Genomic DNA, 27,527 nt, shown 5'->3' with positions numbered 1-27,527 from the left:
GAATATCTCCAAATTAAGGAGCAACTGGCCTTTGTTAGCTCCTGATGGGGGTTTACCTGGAACCCTTTTCCCACCAGGCACACTTGCCTCCACTTGCTCTTAGGAACAAGTAATCTTACCCCAAGAAGGCTTGCCCTTCACCCAATACACAGCCACCAGGACATCTGTAAAACAATTTATTGTAAAAAACAAGGTGCATCAAAAATTAAGTGTTAAAGAGCTCTGATTCCAAGGGCTGGGGACTGGACTTTCTCCATTAAAATTTCTTCACCCAGTCCCTGCTAAGGAGTCAGACTGGGTGCACAGGCCCTCAGTCTTCCAAGAACCCCCAGCCAGGGGCCAGGAGGGTGAGAACCCCCCCCCCATACAGGCATGTGAGTATGGGCCTAGGGCAGTGAGGCAAGGTCTCCCCCTTCTGCCAGTGGCCACAGGTCAACAGTGGAGGGTGGGCTTGAATCCAAAAGTATGTTCTTCCTAGGAAGGCCTGGGCTTATATCTGTCACAGAAACACCAAAATCCCTCTACAGTCACCAAAGCAAGAATGTAGAACCCATCAAAATCTGGGTACAGGGGAAATTTTCCCCAAAAATGCCAACTGCAAAATACATTCTACACAATTGAAGCAAGGGTTGATGGCCTTTGGGGGCAGCTGTGTAGGTCTGTGACCTTCTGATCTCCATGTCCTGTAAAGGAGCAGCTGAAGGTCAGCACCACACATCCCTCTAGGGTCTCCTTGCCTCCCTGTTTCTACCCCAGGATCCTTGTATTGAGAACGTTCCACTTTCACACTTATTCTTCCCAGATTTGGACATTAGTAGGTGGAGCTTACAAAAACCATGGGACAGACTGACAGGGAAAATCCCTGGGAATGTGAGAACCTGTGGGCAAAAGTCTGGTCTCTACCTGAAAGTGGCCACAGGAAGTGGCTCCCTCCAGGAGTGGGGAATGGTCTATAGGCCCCTGTGGCCTCTTGCAGAGCCCTGAGGGAGGCAGTGCACACAGCAGAGACTAACATTAGATTCACACAGCCTGCAGCTCCCCCTGCAGGCGACTCAGCTCCTCTAGCTCCTGCTTGTGGCGGTCTGTCTTGTGGGCCACTAAGGAGCGGTAGAAATGTAGGGCGAAGGCCACAAACACAAGGCCCACAGGTACCATGATTGCTGTGGAGGCCATGGCTGCTTGCCAGCCTGGCCCGTGAACCCCACCATTACTACCACATACCTGCCGGGGAGGGCAGGCCTCAGAAGGCTCAACCTGTGATGGGGTTACAGAAGCTGAGGATGGTGGGAGTTTGGAAGCTGGACCAAGGGAGGAAGCCACTGGTGGCAGAGTCCCAGACACATGGGATGTAGGTACCATGGGGGCCGGTGTGTCCAGAGGGGCCCCAATGGGCACAAACTTGACCCAGCCCACCAGGACAACTTCAGCCAGGAAGAGAAAGGTGCCCAAGGCAGTGGAGAAGCCCCAGGCCAGCTCTACATAGCGGTGGAGTCGCTGGTGTGGTGACTGGTGAACAGAGTTGAGGTTGTGGATGTTGCTCACGGCTTCAATGTGGGGCAGTAGACATGTGGAGACCATAAGTGCAAAGAGGTGCACAGCCACTAGCACGGTGGTACAGGCACTAAAGGCTACCAGCAGGCCTGGTGGGTATTCATGGTCACTCTCCAGCTGTACCTCCACCATGGCCACCTGTGGGCACAAGAGGGGATGGATTGAGTGCCCATAACTTCCTTGACAGTAAAGGAATTTTTGTGGCTGTTAGGACCCATGTCTGCTATATCCCTAGGAGCTAGAGCAGTGCCTTGGTTTCCCTACCTACCTATTAAGAGGGCTGGATGACATGTTTCTGACAATTTTACCTGGTTATAACAGGGTTTAGAAAACATAGACTCTGGGCTGCCTAGGTTCATTCTTGACCCTACAAGCTGTGTAATCTTTCCTTCTTTCTTTCTTTACAGTACTGGAAATTGAGCCCAGGGGCACAATAACACTGAGCCACATCCCCAGCTCTTTTTATTTTTTTTTTTATTTTGAGGCAGGATCCCACTATGTTGCCCAGGCCAGCCTTGAACTTGTGATCCTTCTGCCTCGACCGCCTACTTAATTGGTTGGGATTACCTAGCCAGCTGTGGAATCTTCAGCAAGTGATTTAGTTCTCTCTGTGGCTCAAACTCCTATCTGGAAAATGGAGATTGCTAATAGTATGTATAAGGTTTTTGGAGAAATTAAATGAGATAATACACATCTAGTGCTAAGAACAGTGTCTGGGCACACAGTAACCACTAGGCAAGTGTTTGCTGTTATTATTATAGTTGATGCTAAAGTCCAAAGCTAGAGTTTGCAAATTGGCACACCACACCAATTTGCAAACATGTTTTCTTGGCTCACACAGTGTGCTTTTTTAAAAAATGAATAAGTGGCCTACTTTTAAAACTCAGGAGATTTCAAATAAACAATACCTATTTCCAGATCCTCCTGAAAACTTAGCAGATCTGGTCACACCAGACCGACATGCAAGCATGGCAATTATGGTTTTTCCCTTTGGACAGATCATGGGGTCTCTTGATCACAGTTCCTCACCCAGCCAAACTGGCATTCGTATTACCTGCCTGGTCTTTGCAAACATTTGAGTTGATGACCATGTTCTAAGCAAATATAAATTTGGTCTACAGAGCCAGGCACGGTGGTGCACACCTGTAATCCCAGCAGCTCAGCAGGCTGAGACAGGAGGATTGCAAGTTCAAAGCCAGCCTCAGCAATGGCAAGGAGCTTAGCAACTTAGTAAGACCCTGTCCCTAAATAAAATATAAAATAGGGCTGGGAATATGACTCGGTGGTTGAGTGCCCCTGAGTTCAATCCCTGGTACCAAAAAAAAAAAAAAAAAAAAAAAACCTAAACATTGTTGGTCTATAGAGCCAGACTGCTTAAGTTCATATCCTGCCCTTTACTTGTTATGGGGCCTTGGGAAAATGTCCTAACATCTCTGACCCTCAGTTTTCCTGTCTGCTACGTGGCCATAGGGTTGGGGTTGTAGCTCAGTGGTATAGTGCTTGCCTAGCATGTGTGAGGGTTTGATCTCCAGCACCACATAAAAAATAAACATATTGGGCTGGGATTGTGGCTCAGGGGCAAAGTGCTCACCTAGCACTTGTGAGGCCCTGGGTTCGATCCTCAGCACCACATAAAAATAAAGATATTTAAAAAAATTAAAAATAAAGGTATTGTCCTATAACTAAACTAAAATAAAATTATAACTAATTTTATAACTAAAATAAAATAAAATTAATGGCCGTAATGGTGACACGTCTTTCACAGGGCAAAATAAAGAATGCACATGAAAAGTTCTGGGCACAGTACCTGGTACTTAGTGACAGTTGAATATAATCCGAATAATGTTATTTTAACTCAGGCAACCTGGGTTTTGGAATCTGGTTCTTTCCTCTTTCCTAGTTCTTATAGGATCCATTAAGATTGCTCTGTGGGGCTGGGGATGTGGCTCAAGCGGTAGTGCGCTCGCCTGGCATGCGTGCGGCCCAGGTTCAATCCTCAGCACCACTTACAAAGATGTGGTGTCTGCCGAAAACTAAAAAATAAATATTAAAATTCTCTCTCTCTCTCTCTTTAAAAAAAAAAAAAAAAAAAAGATTGCTCTGGGGCTAGGAGAAGGAAAAGGAAGGTACAGAGCCTGGCAGGTGATGGTAGGAAGACAAGCCTGAGTATTTTAGGAAACTGGGCCATGGCAGATGTCAGCAGGTGTTTTCCACAAACAGGGATCTGGGCCAGGCTTAGTTCTGGTTTTTCCCAGGGTCTGGCCCAGGATTGATCTCCCCTGCCAGGACTGGGGCCAGTCCTGCCCCTAGAACCTACACATCCAGCCTCCTTATCCTGAAGAGAAAGCTCTGACCCTTAAGTGTCACCCTAGCAATCTGCAAGTCCTGCAGCACACCAGACTGTCCTGTTGGGAACAAGGTGGAACATAGGGCTCACTTTCCTCAGCTAGGTCCATGGATGGCTGCGTCCCTCCTTCTGTAGTCCATACAGATGAAGGGGAGCTAACTCCCTGTTCCAAGATGTCATCCCCATCAGAAAGGTGGGCAAATCTTTGGATTCTGCAACAACACCCCCTCCCCACATCCCCCATGAAACAACTAGGTCTGGGATGACCCTTAAAGTTACAGATTTTCCCTATCACCGTTCAAATCCAGTGGCTATGGCACAGAAAGGGGCAAGGATTAACCCAAATCACCTAGGGATATGACCCCATCTCAGCTCCCTCTGGTGTCTACATACACAGGAGGAGCACATTCCCCAAGGACCCCCTGCTTCCTGTAATGAAGGTGGGGGAGAACCCTGGATTAATAGGATTGCATTCTATATACCCATCCCCTGCTGACTGCCCTTGGCAGAGCCTCAGTTTTCATACCTTTCCAATTAGCATGTTGGTCTGAGCCACCTCTGGTGAATAGGTCTTGCTCTGACACGCCTGGATCTAGAGTTCCCAATAAGAATCTCAGCCCATCCTGGGCAGGCACTTAGCAGGCTACAGAGGACGCACCCTCCATGATCTCACTACTTCCCACTGGCTGTTCAGGGAGTGGAGGTTTGTCCATGGTTACACAGCTGGCCATACCCAGGGAGGAACAGGACTTATGTTGACTCTGCACCCTGGGACCACCCTCAGTCCCACTTCCTGAGGCCACTGTGGGACCGTTAGCTGGCATCATCCTCCCACACCTGCAGTTTATCAGCTTTAGAATCACTTATCAGCTTCCTGATCAGTTTCCTTCCCCAGCGGCATCCTCAGGCATCATCTCCTCAGAGTTTTCCTGGACGAAATCTAGCACTCTTTGCCCCTATGGGGGAGTAGCCTCCTTCCTGGGATGGGCTTTCCTTCAGCTGGGTGACCTCTCCACACAGTTCATTCTTCCAGACCCCCTGGCCTTGTTGACACAGACCGCATCCAGCTCTAATTTGCCTTTGAACCTGGTCAGGAGGACTTAGTAACCATTTCTGCTGGAAATATGCTCCTTTGGGACCACTTTGTTCCATCGTTGCATATTTGTCATTGATTTGTTAACCCCTTCTCCCACGACACATAGAGAACTAATCTTCCCCATGGTCCGGTTTATATTACTAGGGTCCTGTTTATATCTCTTCCCCCAATATAAAGACACTTCTTCAGTCATTTGGGACCTTGCTTGTTCTCCCCTTTGGCTCTTAAAGTCCATCCTTCCCTTTCCTCTTTCCCTGTATTCCTTGGGGAGCCATTTACTTCACCTCCGACCGGTGACTCCCACGTGCTTCACCCCCACCCCACTCCCCGCGTGCCCCTTCCCGCCCCTCACCATGGCGAAGCCTGACAGCAGGGCAGATGTGCGGCTGGAGGCTTTGAGCTTGGCTCGGCTGAGGTAGAGGCGGCGCCAGCTGAGCGCCCGCAGCGAGTGCTGACTGGCCCCCATAAGGTCCAGGTAGCCGCGGTGCACGAACTCCCGGTACGTGGCCGTGCCCGCCGGGCTCTCGACCTCCGGGTTCAACGGGGCCTGTTCGCCCACGTCTCCCTCGCCGCCCTTCATCCTGGGGGCGGCGGCACCAGTAGCGCCGGGCGGTCAGGGAGGGGCCAAGGCACCTCGGGGACCCCAGAAGGGCCGGTCAGAGCAGCGGGGAGGCCCCATCCCCCGGCGGGGTGAGCGCGGATGCAGGCGGCGGGCTCCCAGAGAGGCGGCCCCAGCGGAGCAGAAGAGTCGTCTGCGGGGAGCCCCAGGGGCCGAAGTGGGACGTCGGCAAAGGCCGAAACAGGAACTGGGGCAGAGGCGGAGCCGGGGCGGCCACATGATGGGGTGGAGCCGGGGGACCGAGCCCCCGCAGTCCCTGGCCTGAAGGGAAAGATCTGGGGGACCCCGCGACCCCAGTCCACCAAAAATATCCTTGCGCCCGAACCCGATCCAGGTGAACCCTCAGTTCCTCTCTATAACTGGGAATTCTTGGGCCCTGGATCACTCCTAGGTATACCTGGATATTCTCAGGTGTCCAGACCGCCAAGCCCCCACTCTCCCAACCTAAACTTAAGTCGGGAAAAGGTGACTCCGATATGCAGGATCTAGCCAAAGCCCTTCCTCCAAGAACCCCAAGGAACGGATTTCTAGCCATCCTCACCCTACCCATATTCTCCCCCGACACCGCAAAACACACAAATACGAACACGGTGGCCCCGGCTGGAAGATTTTGAGTTTTATAGCAAACCATATTGTACAGACTTGGGGGCCCAGCCCGGCTGGGTCCCCAACACGTCCCACGCCGGGCTGCCTCCTCCCCCTCCCCCAAGGGGCCCCATCCTCAAGCCTTTCCATCCCCAGGCCCCCCTCCCCTTCGGCCTTTGGTCCGCCCAGTCCCTCCCCCCACCCGCGCACCTCCCTGTTACCTGAGGTATGTGGATAGATTTCCCCCTCCCCTACATAGTACAACCCGGCTGCCCCCAGAGGCCTGGACTGAGGGGCGGAACCTGGCCCAGCTCCTCCCTCTGGCTCCCAAGACCCCACCCCAACACAGGAGGAAGGGGCAATGGAGAAGAGGACCAAAAAGAGTCTGTTACTAAGTTCCCATGGCAACTGAGAGGGGCCATTTCCAGCCTTAGCACTGGCATCGGGAGGTGTCCATTGGCTGCTATTTCCATGCAACCAGGAGTGGCAGTTCCCTGGGCGAATGGGATACAAGTTTCCATGACGATGAGAGTGGGAAGAGCCAAGCTGGAGGAGTCCCATCTTCCCCATCATTGGGCTGGCACCCACCACCCCCAACTCGGGTCAAGAGGGATGGAGCTGCTCAAGACAGTAAAGCCAGAGATATCTGGAGGTGGTGCAGTCCACTCTGGGTGCCCACCAGTCCAGTCTCAGTCCAAGCTGGTCCCATCCAATCACACTCAGGCTCCCCCAGGTCCGAGGTTCCCCCGGTTCAAGTAACACTTCAGTACAGATGAATGTTCAAGTATTGTGCGGAGAGGCAGGCAGGGGGCTGGGGCACCCCACACCACTCCCCTGGGCCACGAGTTGAACAGCATGTAGACCCGTGGCCCCCACTCCTCGCAATAGCTGCCATTTTCAGTGACGTTCAAGGAGTCAGGGTAGAGGGAAGGAACTCAAATTTGGGCAGGAGGAAAGAAGAGGGGTAACTCCCCCATGAGGGAGGAGTACTACTGCCCCAACCTGCTCTTGTCCCCCAACCCCCATTCAGCCCTGGCTTTCCTCTTGCTCCCCAAGTCTCCCTACCTCTGATACCTGGATCCCCAACTGCTCCTCCAGTTTCCCTTTTTGGCCCCCCACCCCCCACTCCAAATATCTGGTCTTTGTTCTCTGAACCCTTGGTGGTCTCTTTCTGCCCACCCACCCACCCATCCTCCACCTCCCCCAGCCCCCTGGCTCCCAGTATCCTGTGTGTAGATACCCTTTCCCCATTCTCCCTCCCTCAAACTTGCACCTTAGCCCCCCTCCCACCATCCCTTTGGCTCAGCACCCCCCAGTACCTCTGACCCACTTCCCCCAGGGGATGGACAATGAAGCAAGTGGAAGGGGGAGGAGATGGGAAGGAGAGACCCCCAGAGATATCAGTGCAGGGGGAAGAGAAGCAGGAGGCTGGCTCCGGTCCCTGGGTAGGAATCCCAAGTCACCAAACTCAGGAATCCCAAGTCATGAGGTGGGTAACCTGGCCTCCCAACAGAGGATGAAATGAAGGCCCAAGGTCCAGGCTCCTGATGAGTCCTGGGGGATGGTGGGGGGCGCCCGACTAGCTGTCCTTGAGAAGTAGCTTCTCCTCTGGGCAGCGGAAGGGACCAGGAGGGCCGGCAGCTGCCAGACGGGCACAAGCTTCAGGTGAGAGCTGGCGGCAAGAGCGCAGGTCTAGTCGGCGGAGACGTGGGCAGCGGCGGAACAGCGGGAGGCAGTGGTCCGTGAGGCGGTGGCAACCTGGGGACACAGCAGTGGCAGCTGGAGACCTGGTAGGTAAGTAGGTAGTAGGCACTGACCAGGGGAACCAACAGCCTAGCAAGATGGACAGGCAACCATGCTTACCAGCAAGATTGAGGTGTACCAGGGTCTCTCGGAGTGGGGAAGTGGGAGCTGTGAGGAGGTGGACACTGGGGTCCCCAACGTGGGCGCAGTGGCTCAGGTCCAGGGCGCTCAGCTGGGGCGCATGGCGCAGCAGGAGCCGCAGGGAGGCATCTGTCAGCTCCAGACCTGCCAAGCGCAGTTCCGCTACGCCCTGTAGTCGCCCACGGCTCTCTGTTTGCCCTGGACAGGCAAAGGAGATATCAGTGCTCCTGGCCACTACCATCGTTGCACCCAGAGGACTGTCTCCTCCTCCATGTTCCTTAACTTCCGTCCTAAACTTGTTCCCATCACATGGGGGCCCCAACTTGCTGTACTCTATGCATGGCTTGCTCTTCTCCTAAACCACCACACCCCTAATTTCATCTGTCCACTGCTCACATCACCTTGTCACTGAGGTTTTCCATGAGTACTCTATTTGAAACTATAATAGTTCTCACAACCATACCCCACCCTTTCCCCTCATTCCCTACCTCTCAGTATCTGACACATTAATTTCTTCTTGTTAATTTTTTTCTCCCCCACATAAAAATGTCAGTTCCATGATAGCTTTTTTTTTTTTTTAAAGTTGTGAATGAACCTTTATTTCTATTTATGTTTGGTGCTGAGAATCAAACACAGTGCCTCACATATGCTAGGCAAGCACTCTACCACTGAGCCATAATCCCAGCACTCCCAGGAACGAATTCTTGCTCACTGCTCTATCCCCAGCAATGAAACACGCAATAGGGTGCTCAATATAATTTCATCCATTCATCCAACACATAACATCCCTAAAGGGACTACCACTCCAGGCTCACCTCCCTCTTATTTCTCCATAATTAAGTTGCCCTGTGGAGCCCTCCAGTTCCCCTGGTCACTACTCTAGGTCCATACCACTCTTGCTTGAACTGTTCCCACTACCTCACTCCCTCTAGTCTCTTCTTTTTAGAATCCAGAGAGCTGATCTCAAACTCAAATGTGACAATATATTTCCTGTGAGGGCTGGGCTGGGGATACAGCTCAGTTGGTAGAGTGCTTGCCTTGCATGCACAAGGCCCTGAGTTCAATCCCCAACACCACACACAAAAAAAAAAAAAAAAAAAGGAGAAAGAAACTGTGAGGGCACTTCAAAGAAGTCTAGTCTCCTTGGAAGAACATCCCAATTTCTATAAGGTCCCACTCCTAAGACCACCTCTGTTTAGCATACTGCCTGGCTTTCAGAGCTCAGAGGCTTCCTCTTCCCCATCTCCATTGAGAAGAGCTCACATCCCTCCCCATTGCACCCAAAGCACCCAATATGCCTTTCTTCTATGTTACTGGCTCTCAAACTCAAGAGGCTCAAGTCCCCTGGAGGGCTGGATTGCTGACCCTACTCCAGAGTTGCAGTAGATTTAGTGTAAGGACTTGGGGTTTACTTTGCTGACAAATTTTCCTGTGACACTGGGTCATAGACCACATTTTAAGAACCTGAGCCTTGGGAGAGAAGCTCTCTGATCATTATTGTTGTTTACAGATAAGAAAATTGAGGGCTGGAGCTGTGGCTCTGTGGTAGAGTGCTCATCTGACATTTGTGAGGCACTGGGTTCAATCCTCAGCACCACGTAAAAATAAAATAAAGGTATTGTGTCCATCTACAACTAAAATATATATATAATTGAGATTCAGATCATAAAGCTGTCATCACATAATTATGAAGTAAGAGCCAGGAGACCCAGATCTACTGACTGAGAGAAACTCCATCAGATGCCACAGACTCATGAAACCAACCTCCAAATTTTATGGAATCTGCATGGTGCTAAAACTTTTCTTGCATGAATGTCTAACACTACAAAAAGGATATTTTTATACAGAAATTTAGATGTGGAACTTTTCCTTAAAAAACTGACCTGGCATCACTGGGCTACTACCCTTCCTGCCTGACAGTAATTGGCTGGAATAGGGCTGCCAGTGCCACTCCCAAAAGTCCTGCACCAATGTATCACTTCTGCTACTTGCCAGGCCACCTCTGTAGGCACTCCATATGGCATGTCCTGAATTCTACCCTCTCCTCTTTGGAGAGCTGAGAGCCTAGAGAGGGAGGTATATTTATAAAAATTCCCAAACTTGGGCCACAGATAAAGGGCACTAGATCAAAGAGATCACTTTTGGCTTAGGGGCAAGTGTGGGCATCACTGAGGATTTCCCTGAGGTAGTGGCATTTAAGCTGGGTCTTCGAGGGTTTGAAGCAGCAAGATAGGAAAAGAATATACCAGGCAATAACTCGAAGAATACACTAGGCAAGAGCCTAGAAGTAAAAGAACTTTATATTTTGCTGTGAGAATGGTACAGGGAGCCAGGAAGCCAGGAGAGGAAAGGTGAGGGAAATCCTAACCTGCACAACAGGACTGACAGCTAAGAAAGCTCCTTTCTGCATGCTTCTGATAAAGGGCTTAAACAGAGATGAATAAGACAGGAGAGGAAGGTTTGCTCTGTCAGCCAGCATTTTCTCACCTCAAAGAACAAACTGCTCCCAATGCCCATCTCACCTTCCTGCCCAAATCGTCCCAGCTCAGTTCAATTCCAGTAAGAGCAGACCATGGGTGAATGCTCTGGCCTGGCTCTGCCCGACTTATATCAGTCATTCAACTCCTTGTTGAATCAAATAGGGCTCTAGAGCCTTGTCCACAAAATGGGAAGAATCCTAGTTGCTTCCCTACTCTCCTTCCAGGGCTACTGTAGAGCATGGTGGGGCAGGAAGAAGGGACACACAAAAAAAAAGAACTGTGAAAGAACTTAAAAAAAAATCTCCCTCTGGAAACCTTTCCTCAAACCAGATCTCCCCCTTGCATCCTGATCATCTCTGTGCTCATTCAGTTCATTCACTCACCAAATATTTGCTGAGCAGACCACTGAGCAAGGTGCTGGTTTTGAGCATATGGTACCCTGTAGAGCCTAAGAGACTAGCTAGAAGAATCATCTTTTTTTTTCTTCTTTTAATCTTTTTTGTTCAGGTTGTCAATGGACTTTATTTTGTTTACTAATATGCAGTGCTGAGAATTAAATACAGCGCCTCACATGTGTGAGGCAAGTGCTCTACCACTGAACCACAACCCCAGCCCTGCAAGAATCATCTTAATTAGAACACTTCCCACATGTACAGCACTATGCCAGGGCCTGCTTCCAAGGCTGAGAAGGACTCAAGAGCTCAAGGCAAGGAGTGAGGTGGGGTTGGTCAGGGAGAATTTCTAGGAGGTGGCATCTATGCCAAGGTCTAAAGTATTAATTAAATGAAGGAGGACAGAACATTGAGGCAAAGAAAAGTGGGAACTGAAAGGAACCTGGCAAAGAGGCTGAGGAGGCCAAATGCAGGGATGGCCTAGGTTAGTGGGACTCAGCCATGCTAGGTCTCAGTAACTACAGTAAAACCCTTATCTTTATCCAAAGGGATAAGAGAGAAACAATATAAGTTTAGAGCACAGGGGTGATATGGTCAGATGTACTCTTCTGGATAGTTCCCCTGGGTCTATTGTAAAGAAGAAACTGGGGGCCAGAAAAGATTCTGCAAGTATCCCATCTGCTAACTTTATAAGAAGCCCTGAGGCCTCAGTGTCCCTACTCCACATACCTCCAATAAGCACAGGCCTCTGCTCCTAGTATGCCTCTCTGCCAATATGGGCCTCCTGACCCACTGAACTGCTAATCATACCTCAAACACCCTGAGAAAACTCCAATCTTTCAAGACTCAGTTCAAAGTACTCGAAGGCAAATGAACAAATGAATGATAGCTAAGATGGCTTTCGTATTCAAATTCATGTGTTCCTCCCTTTCCTCCAATAATTGTAACACCCAATGAGTCAGAAGAGACCTTAGAGGTCTATATCCCCACCTTGCCCAACCCATTCTACAGAAGAGCACACAGAGGCCACACCTGGTTTAGTGTCTGGTGGAGGCAGCAGCAGCTCTCGGAGCTGGGAGTCTTTTACATCCTCAATCCAGCGGAGGTCCAGGAGCCGCAGGGCTGGCAGTGGGGCTGAGCCCAGGGCAGAGACAGAGAGCCAGGAGCATCCAGAGAGCACCAACTCCTGCAGGCCTAGAGGATTTGTGGGGATGGGGGTCAGGAAGCCAGACTCTACCCCAGGCCTGTCCCCATTTCTACCCTGTTATGACTTGTCACTCCACCCTACCTTGCAGTCGGTTCAGAAGCCACATGAGCTGTTTCTTGGAGACACCTGTCCAGCTGAGGTCCAGGGCACGGGGCTGGCGACGAACCACCCCACTGAGCATGGGCGGGGTCAGTGACTTCCTCCTGCTCAAGTCCATTCTAGGCCACAGACGTTTGTCGTAGCACCTGCCGGGCACAAGGGGGAGACAGAGACCTCAGCCTCAGTTCTCAGGGAGCCTACCAATCCCCACACTCCCAACAGTTCACTCCAGTTATCCCTCCAACATCCAGGCCCACCCAGGCAGCCTGGTAGCAAGAAGTTCCAGGCTGTGGGCCAAGAGCACTGGGTTTGGGACCCAACTCCATCACTAACTGAATGCAAGACCCTGGGCAAGTCCATTCCTCTCCCTGAGCCTAAGAGGCCTCATTTATAAAATGAAGATAATGATCCAGACTCTGCCTACCCCACAGGGCTGCTGTAAGATCAAATGAGGTAATTATAGTTTGTAGGCCTTACAGCTTTTAAAACATTTTGCCAAATAACTACACAAACACCATATACACTATTTGATGTAATGCCAAAGGGATCTTTAAGCAGCCCCCCAACCCCCTACCTTTGAGCTTCTAGATTTCTCCCTTGCTGTTAAGGTGGCTTCCTCATTGGCACTTCTCATCTCCTCTACTAACCTCTGCCATGTTGATAGCCAGCTGACCAATGCTGGACTTATGGTCCTGGCATTTTCTCTTTGGTTATTGTGTTCCCCCAATTAGAATGTAAGCTCTACAAGGGCAAAATTGGCTTTTCTTTTTTTCTTTCTCACTTCAGTAACCTCAGTATCCAACACTTCCAGGTATAAAGTATAGGTTATCTGTTGCACATTTATTGAATGAATCAAGCCAGTGTGGAATATCTAAAGCTTCTACTGAGTACTTCCTTCCCACACACTTCATTTATATTTTTGCAGTTATTCACTCACAGTTTTTGGAAGGTCTGGCAGGTCCTAGGTATTGAAACTACAAAGACGAATGAGGTCTAAACAAAGCTAAACAGGTTTCCTAACCCCAGCACTCTAATTGCTTTGACTAGGCTAACATGCAGTGAATGGGAAAAGGGGTTCCCAAACTTATTTCAAAGAACTCTTCCCCACCTCTTCTAAGGTAATGCATGTACACTTTTCGGTACCTTAAGTTCCTTTTTTTAATGTAACAGGGATTGAACCCAGGTTCACTTTACCACTGTGTCACATTCCCAGTTCTTTTTATTTTTTATTTTGAAACAGGCTTTTGCCAAGTTGCTGAGCCTGGCTTTGAACTTGCAATCCTCCTGCCTCAGCCTCCCGAGCTACTGGTATTACCGATGTGAACCAACATGCCTGGCTAAGTTTCTCTTGATGATTTAGTTTGAGAACTGTCATCTAATTCAGTAGTCCTTGATGGCATGTCAGGAAATTCCCTCTGGAATAGATGGGCCTCAAAGTCTTACCTAACCTCCCTCCCAACCCCCAAGATACTGAAGGGCTTTCCCTTCAAGAAGCCTTGAACTGGAGAAGGGTTTCCTAAACTCCAGTCATTTGCAGTCCACTTATCTATAGAACATGACTTTACCTTTAAATCATCCCCTCTCTGCACTTAAAACCAATATTGTTTCACATAAATATAGTAAGCTTAAGTAATAAATACAAGAGAAACTATTAAATTCTAGCCAGAAGTTGCTATGGCTTTAGGCTAAACCACTTTTGTTAAACAGAAAGACAAAGCAAAATATTAGAGAAGCGCTAAAGATATGATAGCACCCAATAGTTTTAAAGAAGTTCTGGTATTTTTCAAAACTGACAGAAGGATTAAACCATGGTTTTGTGTCAGGCAGTCTGGCAGGGTGGTGTGTGCTTGTATTCCCAGCTACACAAGAGACTGAAGCAGAAGGATCACCTGAGCCCAGGAGTTTGGGCTAGCCCGGGCAACACAGCAGCATCCAGACTCAAAAAAAAAAAAAACAAAAAACAAAAAACAAAAAACACGCAGAGTGTGATGGTACATGCCTATTATCTACCTCAGGGAGGCAGGAGGATCACAAGTTTGAGGCTATCCTGGGCAACAGTAATACCCGGTCTCAAAATAAAAACAAAAAGGGCTAGGAATATAGCTCAGTAGTAGAATGCCTTTGGATTCAGTGCCCAGTACTGCAAAAAGCAAAACAAAACAACAACAAAAACAACAACAACAACAAAAAAACCTGCCAGGCATACTCCAGAGCCTCAGTATGATATTTCTGGAATTGTAGAAGCATTCACCAAAGCCCCTCTCCAACAGTCCTCCTCCTACCATCCCGGCATTCTAGTCTGCCCCTGATTCCCTCCACTCAAGCAATAAACATAACTCTCTCCAATTCTAAGAATGAAAAGGGAGAGGGGAAATTCTACCTTCAACCCAGCTTCTGCCCTGTCTCTCTCTTTCCATTCAGTGAAATCCTACTCTGAAGCTTCTCTCTGAGCCAGGGATACAGCTCAGTGGTAGAGAACTTGTCGTATGTAAGGCCCTGGGTTCAATTCCCATTACAGTAAAAAACAAAACCAAACAACAAAGAAAGAATAAACCCTCTCTCTCTCCCCTTTGACCTAGTTGCAAATTCTAGCTCATCTGCTTCCTTGAAGTCCTTCTGGAAATTGTCCACACTTGGAAGGGAACCCTTCTCCTTGGGGCACTCATAGGTCCCCAATTGTGTTTCTGCACCACTCTACAAGATCCAGGCCAAACCACCTTCCCGCCTACAGACACACAATACTGTCTGGTGCCAACACATTCTGGAATATGCTATGCCTCTGCTGGAAAAGTCAACCACCACAGACCCTTTAAGGCTTGGCTCTAGTACCCTCACTTCCAGGAAGTCTCCTTGACCCTTTCTTGGCTAGAGCCAATCAGTTTCATTGCAATTAGTTCCAGAGCAATAGGTTTAAACTTGAGTGGCAGGCAACAACCTTTGAGGGTCCTACTGATACCATGTGTCCAGTTTCTACTGGACACAGAGCAGTTAAGGATGACAGGGTTCTTGCTATACAATCAGGGGAGACTGAGGCAGTAAGGGACATGTAAGAAAGAGTCAACTTGCAGACTGGAACAAGGGAGCATCCCCAAGGAGATGGTGCCTGAAATGAGACTGAAGCAAGTAGTTATTCTGTTATTTCCTGCAAGGGGAGAAAAGGAACAGGGTAGGGCCTGCATCTAGGCCCAGGAGAGAAAAACTCAAGAGCTCTGGGAACCAAGGGCAGCAGGAACCAAGGGCAGCTCATCCTATATAATGGTGATGAAGACCACCATTATATAGCAGTAATAACATGTGTTTACTCAGGGTTTACTGCAAGCTGGGTACTATTCTTTGCATTAAGCATTTAACCTCACAACAGCCCTAGGAGATCATTATCATCTCTTTTTTACAGTTAAGAAAAACAAGGTCCAGAGAGGTCCCACAGTTACAAAGTGGTAGCCAAGTCAAGCTTAAACCAAGCTGGTCTGAAATGGAGAGAGCCTAAACTCTGAGCAGGAAGAAGCAGGGCTGAGGCTGCACAAGAGGCTCAGGATGAGGGTTCAATGTCATGGAGGGCTGAATGCTAAGCAACCAGCTATCATGGCCACAGAGCCCAAAGGTGAAGAGTATGAACTATGGGGATCTAAATCCCAGCTTCCCCACCTCTATGGTTGGGGTGTCCTCAGGCAAGGCATGTGCCCTTTCTGGGCCTTCATTCCCGAAACCAAAAATTAAGGCAAAAGACAGCACTTAATTTCAAAGGTTTGCTGCACCAATGATGAGAGACTGTATAGGGTAAGTGTTTAGTGCCATGACTGGAACGAGGTTCATGTCCTGCATCCCTACAGGAATTCACTGAAGGTGATGGAGAGGCGTGGATAGGGAATGATGGTAAGCCCAGAGGAAAGAAGGACTTAAGAGCTGAAGCCTGTCATCATCCTGGATAGGTAGGGCTTGACATCCAAGTGCCCCAACCTATCCATCTTCTGCTTGACTCCAGCAATCCTCTGACTAAGTCATCATCCTATTAAGCCCACCTACAAAACCCTACATTCTAGTCCTAAGCCTCATCTTGCAGAAGCTCCTGGGGAACAAAGAGTTGAACAGTCCTAATTGTTCCCTGCAAGCTTACCACCTCCTGGTCCCTGACAACAGTTCTTAGCTCCCATCAGCTCTCTTAGCTCCCTGATGCTACTACTGTCCTCCAATCTGTTTACCTCCAGGCCTTCACTCCCAACCCCAATTGGTCTTGACCTTGTGTTCCAGTCCCTCCCTTGTCACCCTCTATATCCATGTCCTTGAAAGTTCCAATCCTGGCAACTCAACAACTCCTCCCTGCCTCCCTGCCTGCTGCCCTCTCCCTCAGCTCTTGGCAGATCACTTCGCCTCCCAGTTCCAGGAGAAGATGAAAGTCACCAGACAGGAAAGCCTGCAACTTCCTGCTCTCCCACCTATAAAGTTCTCTCCAGCTCCACCCTCTACTACCTCTTTCTACATACCATCCAAATTTTCCTATTATTTTAGTACCTACTGTATGCCAGGCACCACACTAGAAACCAGGGACACAGCAGAATAAACGGAGCAGGTCCCTTCCTTGGAGTCAACACTCTCAATTTCATGTGGTCTGGCTTTATTCTCCCAACTCCCACATACCACAGCCAAGGATACTAAGGCCTTCTTGTAGCAAAATCCAACTGCTACCTCTTGGTCCTTGACCTCCTGTGTTTTTTTACCAACATCTACCAGTGCTCCTCAATCCACTTTCCTCAGTCTCCCTTCTTTTTAGGCAAACCTCCATCCTTGATCTCTAATTCTTGGGCTGTTCTTTCTCTAACTCATAAATACTGACATTCTATCATCTGCTCTCACATTCCAAGGTGCTACCTTTAGGCTGAAAACCCCCAAACTCACCTTTTTCTTGAGCACCCAACAGGCAGATTCAGCTGCTGTACTAGTTCTCCTGGACTGGCCCACAACCCCTTTACACCAAACAGGTCACAGCTCTTTTTTTTTTTTTTTTTTTTTTTTTTTTTTTTTAAAGAGAGAGTGAGAGAGGGGAGAGAGAGAGGAGAGAGAGAATTTTTTTTAATATTTATTTTTTTTTAGTTCTCGGCGGACACAACATCTCTGTTGGTATGTGGTGCTGAGGATCGAACCCGGGCCGCACGCATGCCAGGCGAGCGCGCTACCGCTTGAGCCACATCCCCAGCCCAGGTCACAGCTCTTTTATTTTCCCCTGGAACCTGCTTCTCCACTGTGATTCCCAATCTTGGGAAACAGTGCTGTTGCCCATTCATGTTCTTGGGCCACAAACTCAGCTGAGATTTGCCCTGCTGCCCTTATAGCCAATAAGTCACCAAGTCCAAGTAACTGCCCTTCTTAAAAAGGTTTCAACCTGATCCCTTCCCTACCTGCTTCTGTGCAAACATGGGAGAGCCTCCTTACTTGTTCCACTGCCTTACTAAGTTTTTAGTACCCTTCGAAAACTGCTAAATGCTTTGCAGGAACCACCTCATTTCATCCCCATAAAGTAAATACAACTGGCCCTCGGTATCCAAGGGTTCTACTTCTGTGGATTCAACCACTACAAATCAAAATCATTTAAAACAAACAAAAAAACCTGTATTGAACATGCACAGACTTTTCATCATCACTCTCTGAACAATACAGTGTAATAATTATTTAAATAATATTTCCATTGTATTGGGTACCATAAGTAATCTACAAATTATTTAAAGTACATGGGAGGGGCTGGGGATGTGGCTCAAGCAGTAGCCAGGGTTCGATCCTCAGCCCCACATACAGACAAAGATGTTGTGTCCGCCAAATACTAAAAAAAATAAATATTAAGAAAAAAAAATAAAGTACATGGGAGCTGGCTGCAGTTCCTTGTTGCCTATAATCCAAGCAACTCTGCGAACAGTCTTTACTAGTGGTCCCATTCATATATGATCCAAGCAGGAGGATCATAGTTTGAGGCTAGCCTAGACAAGTTAGCAAGATTTTCTCAAAAATTTAAAAAAGAGCTAGGGATGTTAGCTCCATGGGAGAGGGCCCCTGGGTTCAATTCCTAGCATCAAGGAAGACAGAAAGGAAGAAAGGGTTATAGCAAACACTGTATCATTTTATATAAGGGACTTGAACATCCTTAGATTTTGGTATTCTGGAGGGAATGGAGTCTTAGAACAAATTCCCCAGACCCTGAGGCAGGGCTATATTAACATGAAAATTGCAGTATGGCCCTCTATACAGCTACTTCCAGCTACAAGTCTCTCCCCTGAGGCAGAAATGCGTTTCTTTTCAGTTCCGGGTCCCAGGTGCCAAGCACAAAGCTGGCCTTGGAGGGGTCTCTGCAGTTAATTCTCAATTAATACTTGAGGTGGGGTGGTAATCCCCAGCAACTTTTGTAACTATCGGCTTCTATGTTGCAGACTGGGAGCTCTTCAAGGGCACAGATCTATGTTCCCAGGACTAAAACGTTGAGCTTTCAGTAAATACTTATGGGTACTCTGCTCAGTTTGTGTACCAGATCACAAGAACACTATGAAGTGAGAGCTTTTATTATCCCAGTTTTATATATGCAGAAACTGAGGCATGGGGAAGTTAAGAAACTCATCCAAGGGCAAATGTTCATCAGAGGAAGAACAAGTCTGCTGCAGGCGATCTGCCTCTATAGCCTGCACTCCAGCCCCCTTTCTCCGCACAGACCAGTCTAGAAGTCTAGAGCTGACTTCTAGACTTCATCTCAGAGGTCCAGGAATGGAATCTGAGTTTAGTCACTAACTTTGCACTATGGCCTCAGGTGTCCCTCATTCCTTCACAGGGCTGCAATTATAAAGAACAAATCAGGGGCTGGGGATGTGGCTCAAGCGGTAGCGCGCTCGCCTGGCATGCGTGCGGCCCGGGTTCGATCCTCAGCACCACATACCAACAAAGATGTTGTGTCCGCCGAGAACTAAAAATAAATATTAAAAAATTCTCTCTCTCTCTCTCTCTCTCTCTCTCTCCTCTCTCACTCTCTCTTAAAAAAATAAAAAAAGTAAGTTTAAAAAAAAAAAAAAAAAAAAAAGAACAAATCAGCTAAAATTTGTGACGCATTCAACAGGAAGCCCAGGCCACAGTGAATACTGGGAAAGAGCCTGAATTACTCATTTAGTAAAACATTTCTTCAGCATCTCTACTGCCCTTTGTCTCATGCTGGGGACATGAAGATAAAAAAGACACAATATGCGATGGGAACATGAAAACAAATAAATGAATGAAGGCTTGTCAACATGCCAAATGCCTCTGTGTGCTCCATTAGGGGAACACAGTGCTGTGGGAGTCTGATGGAGAGAAGAAAAGTTAGATTTGGGAGGATGACTGACATTTCTGAAAAACAAGGGTCAAGAGGCAGTAGGATATATCTAGGAGATATATCCTAGGGATAAGAATAGGGAGAAGAAGATAGACCAAGTCAGGAGGTCTAAGCACGGCTGTCTTAGAAAAGCAGGGGCTACCCCAGCAAAGGGCTTTCTCATATATAAATGGGACCACTAGTCAAGACTGTCCGCAGAAGAGGGAGCATGAAAATTAAGTGAGATAGCCAGGTTCAGTGGCATATGCCTGTAATCCCAGCAACTTGGGAGGTTGAAACAGAAGGATCAAAGTTCAAAGGCAGACTCAATGACTTAGCAAGACCCTGTCTCAGAATAAAATATAAAAAGGGCTTTACTCGGGGCTGGGGATGTGGCTCAAGCGGTAGCGCGCTCGCCTGGCATGCGTGCGGCCCGGGTTCGATCCTCAGCACCACATACAAACAAAGATGTTGTGTCCACCAATAACTAATTAATAAATAAATAAGTAAAGAGTATTTAAAAAAAAAAGGGGGGGGGCTTTACTCAGTAGTAAAACACTCTTGGATTCAACCCTCTGTACTGCCAAAAGAAGAAAAAGAAAAAGAAAAAAAGTGAGATATTGTATTACAGCACTACACTTGGCACATACTAACCACTCAATATAAATAACAGTTATTAAGAGAAAAAATTCTGGAGCCAGAGGGCCTAGGTTCAAATTCCTGGTTTTAACACTTCCTCTCTACATGACCTCAGGTCTCAGCTTCATCTGAACAAGGAGGAATAATTTCCTCCTAACAAAGTTGGAGAAGGTTAAATGAGCTCCTAAATGGAAAACAGGCTGCCCACAGTAAATATGAAAGTATCACACTATGTGTACATACTATAGAAGTGCAAGGCCTAGAGAGGATCAGAGAGCTATGGCAGGTCGCAAAGCAAACCAGACCTGAAGTCTGTCCACCACTCACCAACGGCTCCAAGTCCGGCAGACTCGCATGCAGATGCACAGCTCTCGTGGCCCAAGGTGCTGGAAGACACGAAGCCAGGCAGCCCGGGGCAGGGGGTGGTCGGATCCAGCAGCCAAAGGCAGTGTGTCAGGCTCAGGGCTTCGAGGTGGGGGCCGTACCACATGCCGCTCCAGCTGTGGAGGCCGGGGTGGGGGGGCAGGGCCCAGGGGCCAGCTGAGCAAGGGCCCCCCACTGCCAGGGCGCACAGCCCTCCGCCCCCCACGGTTCTCCTTCTCGCCAGAGCTGCCCCGGGCTGGCCGTCGCCCATTCCGGGCCTCGCCAGGGGCCTCATCCTCACTCAGCGAAGTGCCTGATGAGTCGGAATCGGAATCCGAGTCCGAGGAAGAAGAAGAGGTATCAGGCACCCGCTCCAACAGCTGGCACATCCGCTTGAAACGTTCCAGCTTCTCCCTCTGTGGGGATGGGGATGGCACGGCGGGGCCCTCAGCAGAGGCCAAAGGCGGCTTTGGTTTCTAAAAGAACACAGGGAGAGACTGTTCTAGGGCCTGGGACATACTTTCCCACCCCTCTACCCACAAGGAATCACCAGGGAGTGAAGAGCCCAAGGATGGTCCTCAATTTCAAACTGCTCTCAAATAACATGATACCTCTGGACTTCAGTTTTCTCATCTTGAATATGAAGGCACTAATTCAAAGAATTTAGTCTTATGGAAAGCCAGGCATGATAGAACACCTGTAATCCCAGTGACTTGGGAGACTGAGGTAAGATTGCAAGTTCAAGGTTGGCCTCAGCAACTTAGCAAGACCCTGTCTCGAAATTAAAAAAAAAAGAACCGGGGATGTGACTCAGTGGTAAAGTGGCACTGGGTTCAATTCTCAGAATCAAAAAGAAACAAACCAAAAAAAAAAAAAAAAAAAAAAAAACCACCTTATGGGTTTCAATGATTCATAAATTTCTCAAGTCAGAAGAGTTAAGAGACCTAGCTTGGGGCTGGGGATGTGGCTCAAGTGGTAATGCGCTCGCCTGGCATGCACGGGGCATTGGGTTTGATCCTCAGCACCACATAAAAATTAAAAAAATAAAGATGTGTCCACCAAAAACTAAAATAAATAAATATTTTTTAAAAAGAGACCTAGCTTGAATGCTGGCTTGTCCATCTACACTGTGAAGACCATTTAATTGTTCATGACATAAAACAGCTGAACTAGGTAGTACCTACTCCACAAAATGAGAGTTCCTATAATTTAAGTGGCAACTTGAGCCACTCCTTTTAGACAAAGACACCCAACTAAATGGTAGAAGTAGGTTTGAACACAACCAGATAGAATTCTTGCAAAGTACTATCTGAATTCTGGCTTTGCCGTATGACCTTGGGTAAATCTTTTAACCTCCCTGGGCCTCATGTTCCTTGAATTCAGGTGAACTTTATAGTTAACAAAGTTCATTTACTTTCATTATAGCATTTGATTTATATAGTGCCGTGGGGTAACCACAGGTAGGTTAAGAAGGTAGCTTCATCCCATTTTACAGATGAGAAAACTGAAGCTTAGGGCAGCTGACCAGTTGCCAAGACCATACACAGTCCGTGGTTGTGCAGAAATTTGAATTCCTTTTAAGACTTAAAAAGATGAGGCAAAAGGGCCAGATAATACCTTAAGGGTTCTAGGGAAGTCAGGGGTTCCTGTGGCCTGGACCCAACCCATTCTTCCACCCCACTCTTCCTAGGGATCCAGGTACCCTTTGAGGCCATGTGGGGATAGGGTAGGAAAAGGTGAACAGAAAGGGACAATCTCAGTCTCTGTGGTGAAGGGTGGGGCAAGGAGAGGTGGGTAGGGGAGGAAGGAGATCCCCGGCACACCTCCCAGTTCTCGGGAGGGAGCCCAGGGTGGCAGGACGAGAATGCCTGGCTTGGATTCAGAACCCTGGGGGGCAGAAGGCCAGGGCCGCCTGGGTCCGATCCTCGGAGGAGGCAGGCGTCTCCACCCACCTTCTTCAGGTGCCTCTCTCGACCTCCTTTCACCTACCAGGGCAAAAGGAAGATATGGGGGAAGGGGAGACCCCATTAGGCCCTCAGTGCCCACAAACCTACAGTCCGTGCCACCTTCTTAGACTACAAATCCCAGAAGCCCCCATCCCAGGGAGAACTCTGAGCATGCTCACCTTGCAACCAGAGTCTCAGCTCACTGAGCATGCTCTCATCTCTTTCTTCCCCCTCAGGCTCTTTCCAGCCCCTCCCTCTTCCTCTGTAGAGGTTAGTTTGAGCATGCGCTCTCCTTCCTCCCTAACCCACCTAGGGCTCCTAAAGCTTCCTGGCCTGTGCCAGTTCTCCCTTACCTGATTTTCTCTTTACTGTGAACATGATCTACCACCCCAGCCACTCCTGAACTACATCTCCCAACAACCCCTGCTTCCCAGGCCCACCCCCACCCAAAAATGGCCAGTACTACAGCCCCAACATGCCTTGAGCTAGTGAGCATGCCCCATGGGGCTCACCTTTTTCCTTGGGGTGGGGGGCTCATTCCCTGCCTCCCTCTCCTTGCGTTTGGGGGGCCCAGGCATGTCCTCCGGGGGCGGCCCAGCAGGTAGAGGGCCCTTCCGCCTGGGCGGGGGCGGTGGAAGTGGCGGCTCCTCCGTCAGCTTCCATCCACTCCCTAGGCTGGCGCCCTCCTCACCGTTGTCAGCCCTGCGACGGCCTGGCCCCTCACCTGAATCCTAGGGAGATGGAAACTGGGGATGAGGCGCTGCACAGCTCCTGACCCTCTACTGACTCAGAGCCCAGAACCCTGCCTAGCCCATTCCCCTACCTTGCTGGTGCGGCCTTCCTGTGTACAGCGAGGGCACTCCCAGCAGTTGGGGATCTCCGCATTGATGACACCCTCAGCCTTCCCCATCTGCAGGCAAGAGGGCAAGGAGTAGATGGAAGGTGCCAATATAAACCCAGAGGCAGTGTGGTCCACCTCCCTGCCCCCTGACAATCTAATTCCAGGGTCCCCAGGGCTATCACCTTCAGGCAGCCAGGGTGGACGATCTCGTTGCAGATTGTACACTCCATGAGGCTCAAACCAAATTTCTCTTCCTCTCCCTCCACTGTGTCCTCCTTCCCAGCCTCCCCACACAAGAGGCACACAGCTGTGTGTGGGAGCACGGGCTGTTGGGGGAGAGGAGGCATCAGGGACCCCAAAAGCAAGCTACAAGGGAAAGACTTCCTTTTTGGAACCCTGGTCAGCAGCTGGGTGAGGTTCAGAACCCATGGGCCAAGCTGAGTCAAATCTTGAATTTGCCTTTTTTTGGCAGTATGACCTTCAGCAACTGATTTAACCTCAAGACACTGTTTCTGCATCTGGACAGCTGGGCAAAGAATCTTTCCCTTGCTGGACTGTTATGAGATAATGCATGAGGGGCATTTGATACACAGTTGTAATTAATGTTGTGATTGTTACAGCCAGTGTGACCCTGAAATTATGGCTGGCTTTGGGGCATGAGAGAAACCACAGGCAAATTGGGACAATAATACTCAGAGAAGGCTGGAGAAGACACAGCAGCAACTTGGGGCAATTCCGAGGTTGCTCAGTGGGCAGCCCACGGGTGCTTTGGATCCTACAGTAAACCAAACTTTGACAAGACTTTTGGGGACACTAAAGATAGCTGCTGAGTCTTAGGGAAAATGGGAGTAGTCCTCAGACAATGTGATTTTTGGGAGGACAATCACAATACTGGATCAAATCAGGGATGCTGAAGGTTATGACAGGATCAAGGAAGAAGCAGGTAGAGGAAAAAGAAACAGGAAAGTGAGGCAATGGTTTGGGGAACAAAGGAAGAGAGGGGCTGTATGGGGGAAGAGTCCAACCAGGAAAAAGTAGCTGTAGGAAGAGAGGGAGGTAGTTGAGTGTGGGGAGGGGGATGCAGGATGCAGCTGGCTCCTCATGGCTGGTAGGGAGGGGCCATTCTCTGGAGACCAGGGATGCTCAAAGGCTAAGGAAGGCAGAGAGGAAACCCATGTTTCCCTGATGCCTACTGTGTGTATCAGGCCTCATGGTAAGCACATTCATATCCATGCCATTGTTTAATCTTTACAACTCAGCAAAGGAAACATTCTACAAAGAAAGTACCTGAGATTCAAAGTAATATACTCAAGGTCACACAAAGGGGAAGCCTGGCCTCAAATCCAAGACCACCCTGATAGCGAGGAAGAGACCAGAAAAAAGAGACTTTTCTAGGAATCAGGTCTGGGGATGGATTGCATTAAGCACAGATACCTCTGGGGAGCTGCCCAACAGAGGCTGTTTTCTATGGGTCTGTGTCTCTGAGAATTGAGGGGATGAAGAAAAGGACTGTCACATTCTTCTGCTCACCCTAACATTGCCCCTCACATGGAGATAAGGACACAAATGGACATTTAAGCAAATCATTGAAAGAATGAAATAAACAGCAACTCTACAGTACATTCTAGAAAGCACTCATCTGTCACCCTGGAAAAGTACTTGGGGGCTAGGGTGAAAGACAGTTTTGGAGAGGAGTGCTGCAAAGGGGCCCAACAGCGGAGGAGTGAGGGGATCGGAACTCACGGCAGTGCACTGCCGGAGCAGGCACGACTGCTTCATGCGCCCGGGCCCCCCGAACTTCTTCATGTCTCGACAGAAGTGGCAGTCCCCGCACTCAGTTCGCACACAGGCCCGGCAGCGACGGCAGCGGGTTCGGCGTCGGCGCGCTCCGGCCCCCGGCCCCCGGCTGCTCGACGACATTGGGGGCGTCAGCAACGCCGAGGGCTGTTGGTAGATGGTAGCAGGGTCAGATGGGCCCAGTGGAGCCCAGGCCCAGGCGACTCCTGGTAGCTCCCTCCAACCATAGGCAGCCAGAGTCTGCCCTCCTACTTAGGGGAAAATGTCACCTCTTCTGTATATCTGGGGGTGGGGGGCCACTCCCTCTACTCAAGGCCTCTCACTCTCTCCCTAGCTTATCCAACTCCTCTGGGATCCATGAAAACTGACTTCCTGACCTCACTCCTCCTCTAACACTTCCTCAGTGCCCATACCCTCACCCACAGAGGAGAGGCCTTTCCTCTGCCATCCCCAAGTTAAAACTCCTCAGAAAGGCCAGCAACTCCTAGTCTGTGGCATTACCTTCAGAGAGGTCCCAATATTTCCTCTCTTATCCAAATGTAAAATATCCCAGGCTCTCCCCAGTCTAAAATGCCCAGATTTACCTTCAAGACACCCACAGATTCCTCAGTGGAAACACCAGATTTTTCTTTCTTTCTCCTTTTTCTTTCTTATAGTTAACATCATCCAATTGCTCTTCCCCCAAAACCTCATCAGATCCAGTGGGATCCTTGCCCCCCCATCCCTAATGACCCATCTGTTCCGGAACTTCCCAGGACTCTGATACCCCCAAGATGCTTCTTCAGAGTTCTTTCTCAGTCCAAGATCTCAACTCCTCTGTTCCCCACAGAGCTCCCTCTGCTTCCAGACTTCCTGTAGGATCTCTTAGGTCAACCTGGGCAATCTCCCAGATTCCCTGGGATTCTAGAATCCAACCTGACATCTCCAAAGAACTCAGGATGGGCAAAGACTTAGATTCCCCAGCTTCCCAAGCTGCTTTCCATCCCTAATTGTCTGGAATCCCATGGGGGGCTCCCCTCCCCATTGAAACCAGATTCTCGAAGATCCCACATGGACTCAGCAGGCCTGGAGGGTCGATTCCCAGTCTTACCCTGGCTTCCCCCTTTCCAGGGACTTCCAGACCCATCCATGAGGGTAAGGGGCCCTCCAGCGTTCCAGGGGAGGGGCCTAGAGGGCGACGACTGCAGGCGGGGATTTGGGGGTGGGGGGATTTGCAAGGGGAAGCTGGGTCTGGGAAGGAAGGCCAGTTCCCCAGGGTTGAGAGGTTATAGGAAGGAGGGCTGAAGATGAAGAGTTTGAAGCAAAGGGAGAGGGAGGGTGAGGCTGGAGGCGGGGAAGGTAGAGAGGCCGGGCTGAGGATGAATGGGAGTGGGAGCTGCCCAGGTCTGGGGGTGAGGAGGAGCCGCATGAACCCACCTCACACGTGTCCCGGGAGCCATCTCTCCCTTCTCGGCAGCTCCCGGCGGGTCGGCGGCCATCGGCGGCGGGGGGGCCGGGCGGCGCGGGGCGCGGAACGCTCAGAACGCCGGGGTCCACGGCCCCCCGAGGGCGCTCGGCCCCTCCCTCCGGCGGAGGCCGGGACGGCGGCGAGTGGAGATGGGGGGCGCCGGGGGCGAGGCCCTCCCACGGGCTGCGGCGCGGCCCTTCCAGGGGGAGGTCCTGCTCTGGGGGGCTCAGTCCCTCAGCCCCCCCAGGCCAACGGGGGCTTCTCGGGCGCAGGGTGCTCAGCTTCTGCCCGGGCCCCACTCAGTCCCGGTCGGAGTCCCAGGTCCCCTCCCCCCACCCCGCCCCGCCTCTCCCTGCGCCCCCGGCCCTTTAACTGGCCCCTTCCAGACTCCCCCTGCCCAGGGGTCCAGGGACCTGCCTCGGCCCCCCCACCGTTTCCGGGGTTCAAGCCCCGCCCACCGCCGGTTCCCGGGGAGGGGGGGGTCGCTGTAACCTGCCCCCCTCCCCTGGGCCCGCCCCTGGACTGCGGCCCCCTGCCCTACCGCTACGGGGCTAACCGAGGGGGGTGAAGGAAGCTGCTCCGGCCCCGCCCCCCCCAGCCCGCGCACACCCCCGCCCTCCCCCTCCCCCCAGCGCGCGACCCTCGGGAGATAGGGATTTAAATAAAATTTGAATAAACCCCCCTCCTCAAGCGGGAGGGTGGAAGGAATGGATGGAGAGGAGCAAGGAAGGGGGAGGGGGCAGTTGAGGTGCCTTAGCCCCCCAGGTCCCCCGGCCCCGCGCTGCTTCGGCCCGGGGCCCTGGCCGCCTCTCTCATCCCTCCTCAGCTCCTTCCTCCTTCCTTCTCTCTTCCCCCTCCCCTCTCTCCTCCTTCCCTCCTCCTCCTCCTCTTTACTCCCTCCTTCTCCCGGAGAAAC

At 50.2% G+C, this 27,527-nt stretch overlaps 2 protein-coding genes across 4 annotated transcripts; both read right to left on the bottom strand.

The window, feature by feature from the left end:
• Positions 1-163: 163 nt before the first annotated feature.
• ORAI3 (ORAI calcium release-activated calcium modulator 3) lies at positions 164-5,970 on the bottom strand. 2 transcript variants are annotated; one of them, XM_081297465.1, is made up of 3 exons: positions 5,347-5,970; positions 4,425-4,490; positions 164-1,689 (listed from the first exon to the last, which is right to left on the bottom strand). In XM_081297465.1, exons 1-3 carry the CDS (start codon positions 5,572-5,574, stop codon positions 1,021-1,023), a joined length of 963 nt encoding a protein of 320 aa, XP_081153591.1. In that variant the 5' UTR covers positions 5,575-5,970; the 3' UTR covers positions 164-1,020. The 2 variants fall into 2 exon arrangements, with proteins under 2 accessions (XP_081153591.1, XP_081153592.1); XM_081297466.1 differs by lacking the exon at positions 4,425-4,490 and having other exon boundaries at positions 5,347-5,936.
• A 252-nt stretch (positions 5,971-6,222) lies between these two features.
• On the bottom strand, positions 6,223-26,906 carry FBXL19 (F-box and leucine rich repeat protein 19). Of its 2 annotated transcripts, none has more exons than XM_081298985.1 (11): positions 26,581-26,906; positions 25,111-25,311; positions 23,550-23,693; positions 23,350-23,436; positions 23,039-23,257; positions 22,533-22,565; positions 20,545-21,056; positions 12,243-12,406; positions 11,987-12,148; positions 8,062-8,280; positions 6,223-7,956 (listed from the first exon to the last, which is right to left on the bottom strand). In XM_081298985.1, exons 2-11 carry the CDS (start codon positions 25,285-25,287, stop codon positions 7,778-7,780), a joined length of 1,896 nt encoding a protein of 631 aa, XP_081155111.1. In that variant the 5' UTR covers positions 25,288-25,311; positions 26,581-26,906; the 3' UTR covers positions 6,223-7,777. The 2 variants fall into 2 exon arrangements, with proteins under 2 accessions (XP_081155111.1, XP_081155110.1); XM_081298984.1 differs by having other exon boundaries at positions 6,224-7,956; positions 22,404-22,565.
• Between the last annotated feature and the right edge of the window lie 621 nt (positions 26,907-27,527).

The sequence above is a fragment of the Spermophilus citellus genome, assembly GCF_964194105.1.
Source record: "Spermophilus citellus genome assembly, chromosome: 6".
NCBI classification, from domain to species: Eukaryota; Metazoa; Chordata; class Mammalia; order Rodentia; family Sciuridae; genus Spermophilus; species Spermophilus citellus.
This window is presented reverse-complemented; position numbering and strand designations above follow the sequence as displayed.

What these genes read in the sequence shown, in the direction of transcription:
- ORAI3 (XM_081297465.1), bottom strand. Translation starts at nt 5,574, where the DNA reads ATGAAGGGCGGCGAGGGAGACGTGGGCGAACAGGCCCCGTTGAACCCG. An exon ending in TGCTGTCAGGCTTCGCCATG is followed by an intron (nt 4,491 to 5,346) that starts GTGAGGGGCGGG and finishes TGGGAACTCTAG; the next exon opens with ATCCAGGCGTGTCAGAGCAA. An exon ending in CCAACATGCTAATTGGAAAG is followed by an intron (nt 1,690 to 4,424) that starts GTATGAAAACTG and finishes TTGTGCCCACAG; the next exon opens with GTGGCCATGGTGGAGGTACA.
- FBXL19 (XM_081298984.1), bottom strand. Translation starts at nt 25,287, where the DNA reads ATGTCGTCGAGCAGCCGGGGGCCGGGGGCCGGAGCGCGCCGACGCCGA. An exon ending in CCCCCACCCCAAGGAAAAAG is followed by an intron (nt 22,566 to 23,038) that starts GTGAGCCCCATG and finishes TTGCCCTGGTAG; the next exon opens with GTGAAAGGAGGTCGAGAGAG. An exon ending in TGCCGGACTTGGAGCCGTTG is followed by an intron (nt 12,407 to 20,544) that starts GTGAGTGGTGGA and finishes TGTGCCCGGCAG; the next exon opens with GTGCTACGACAAACGTCTGT.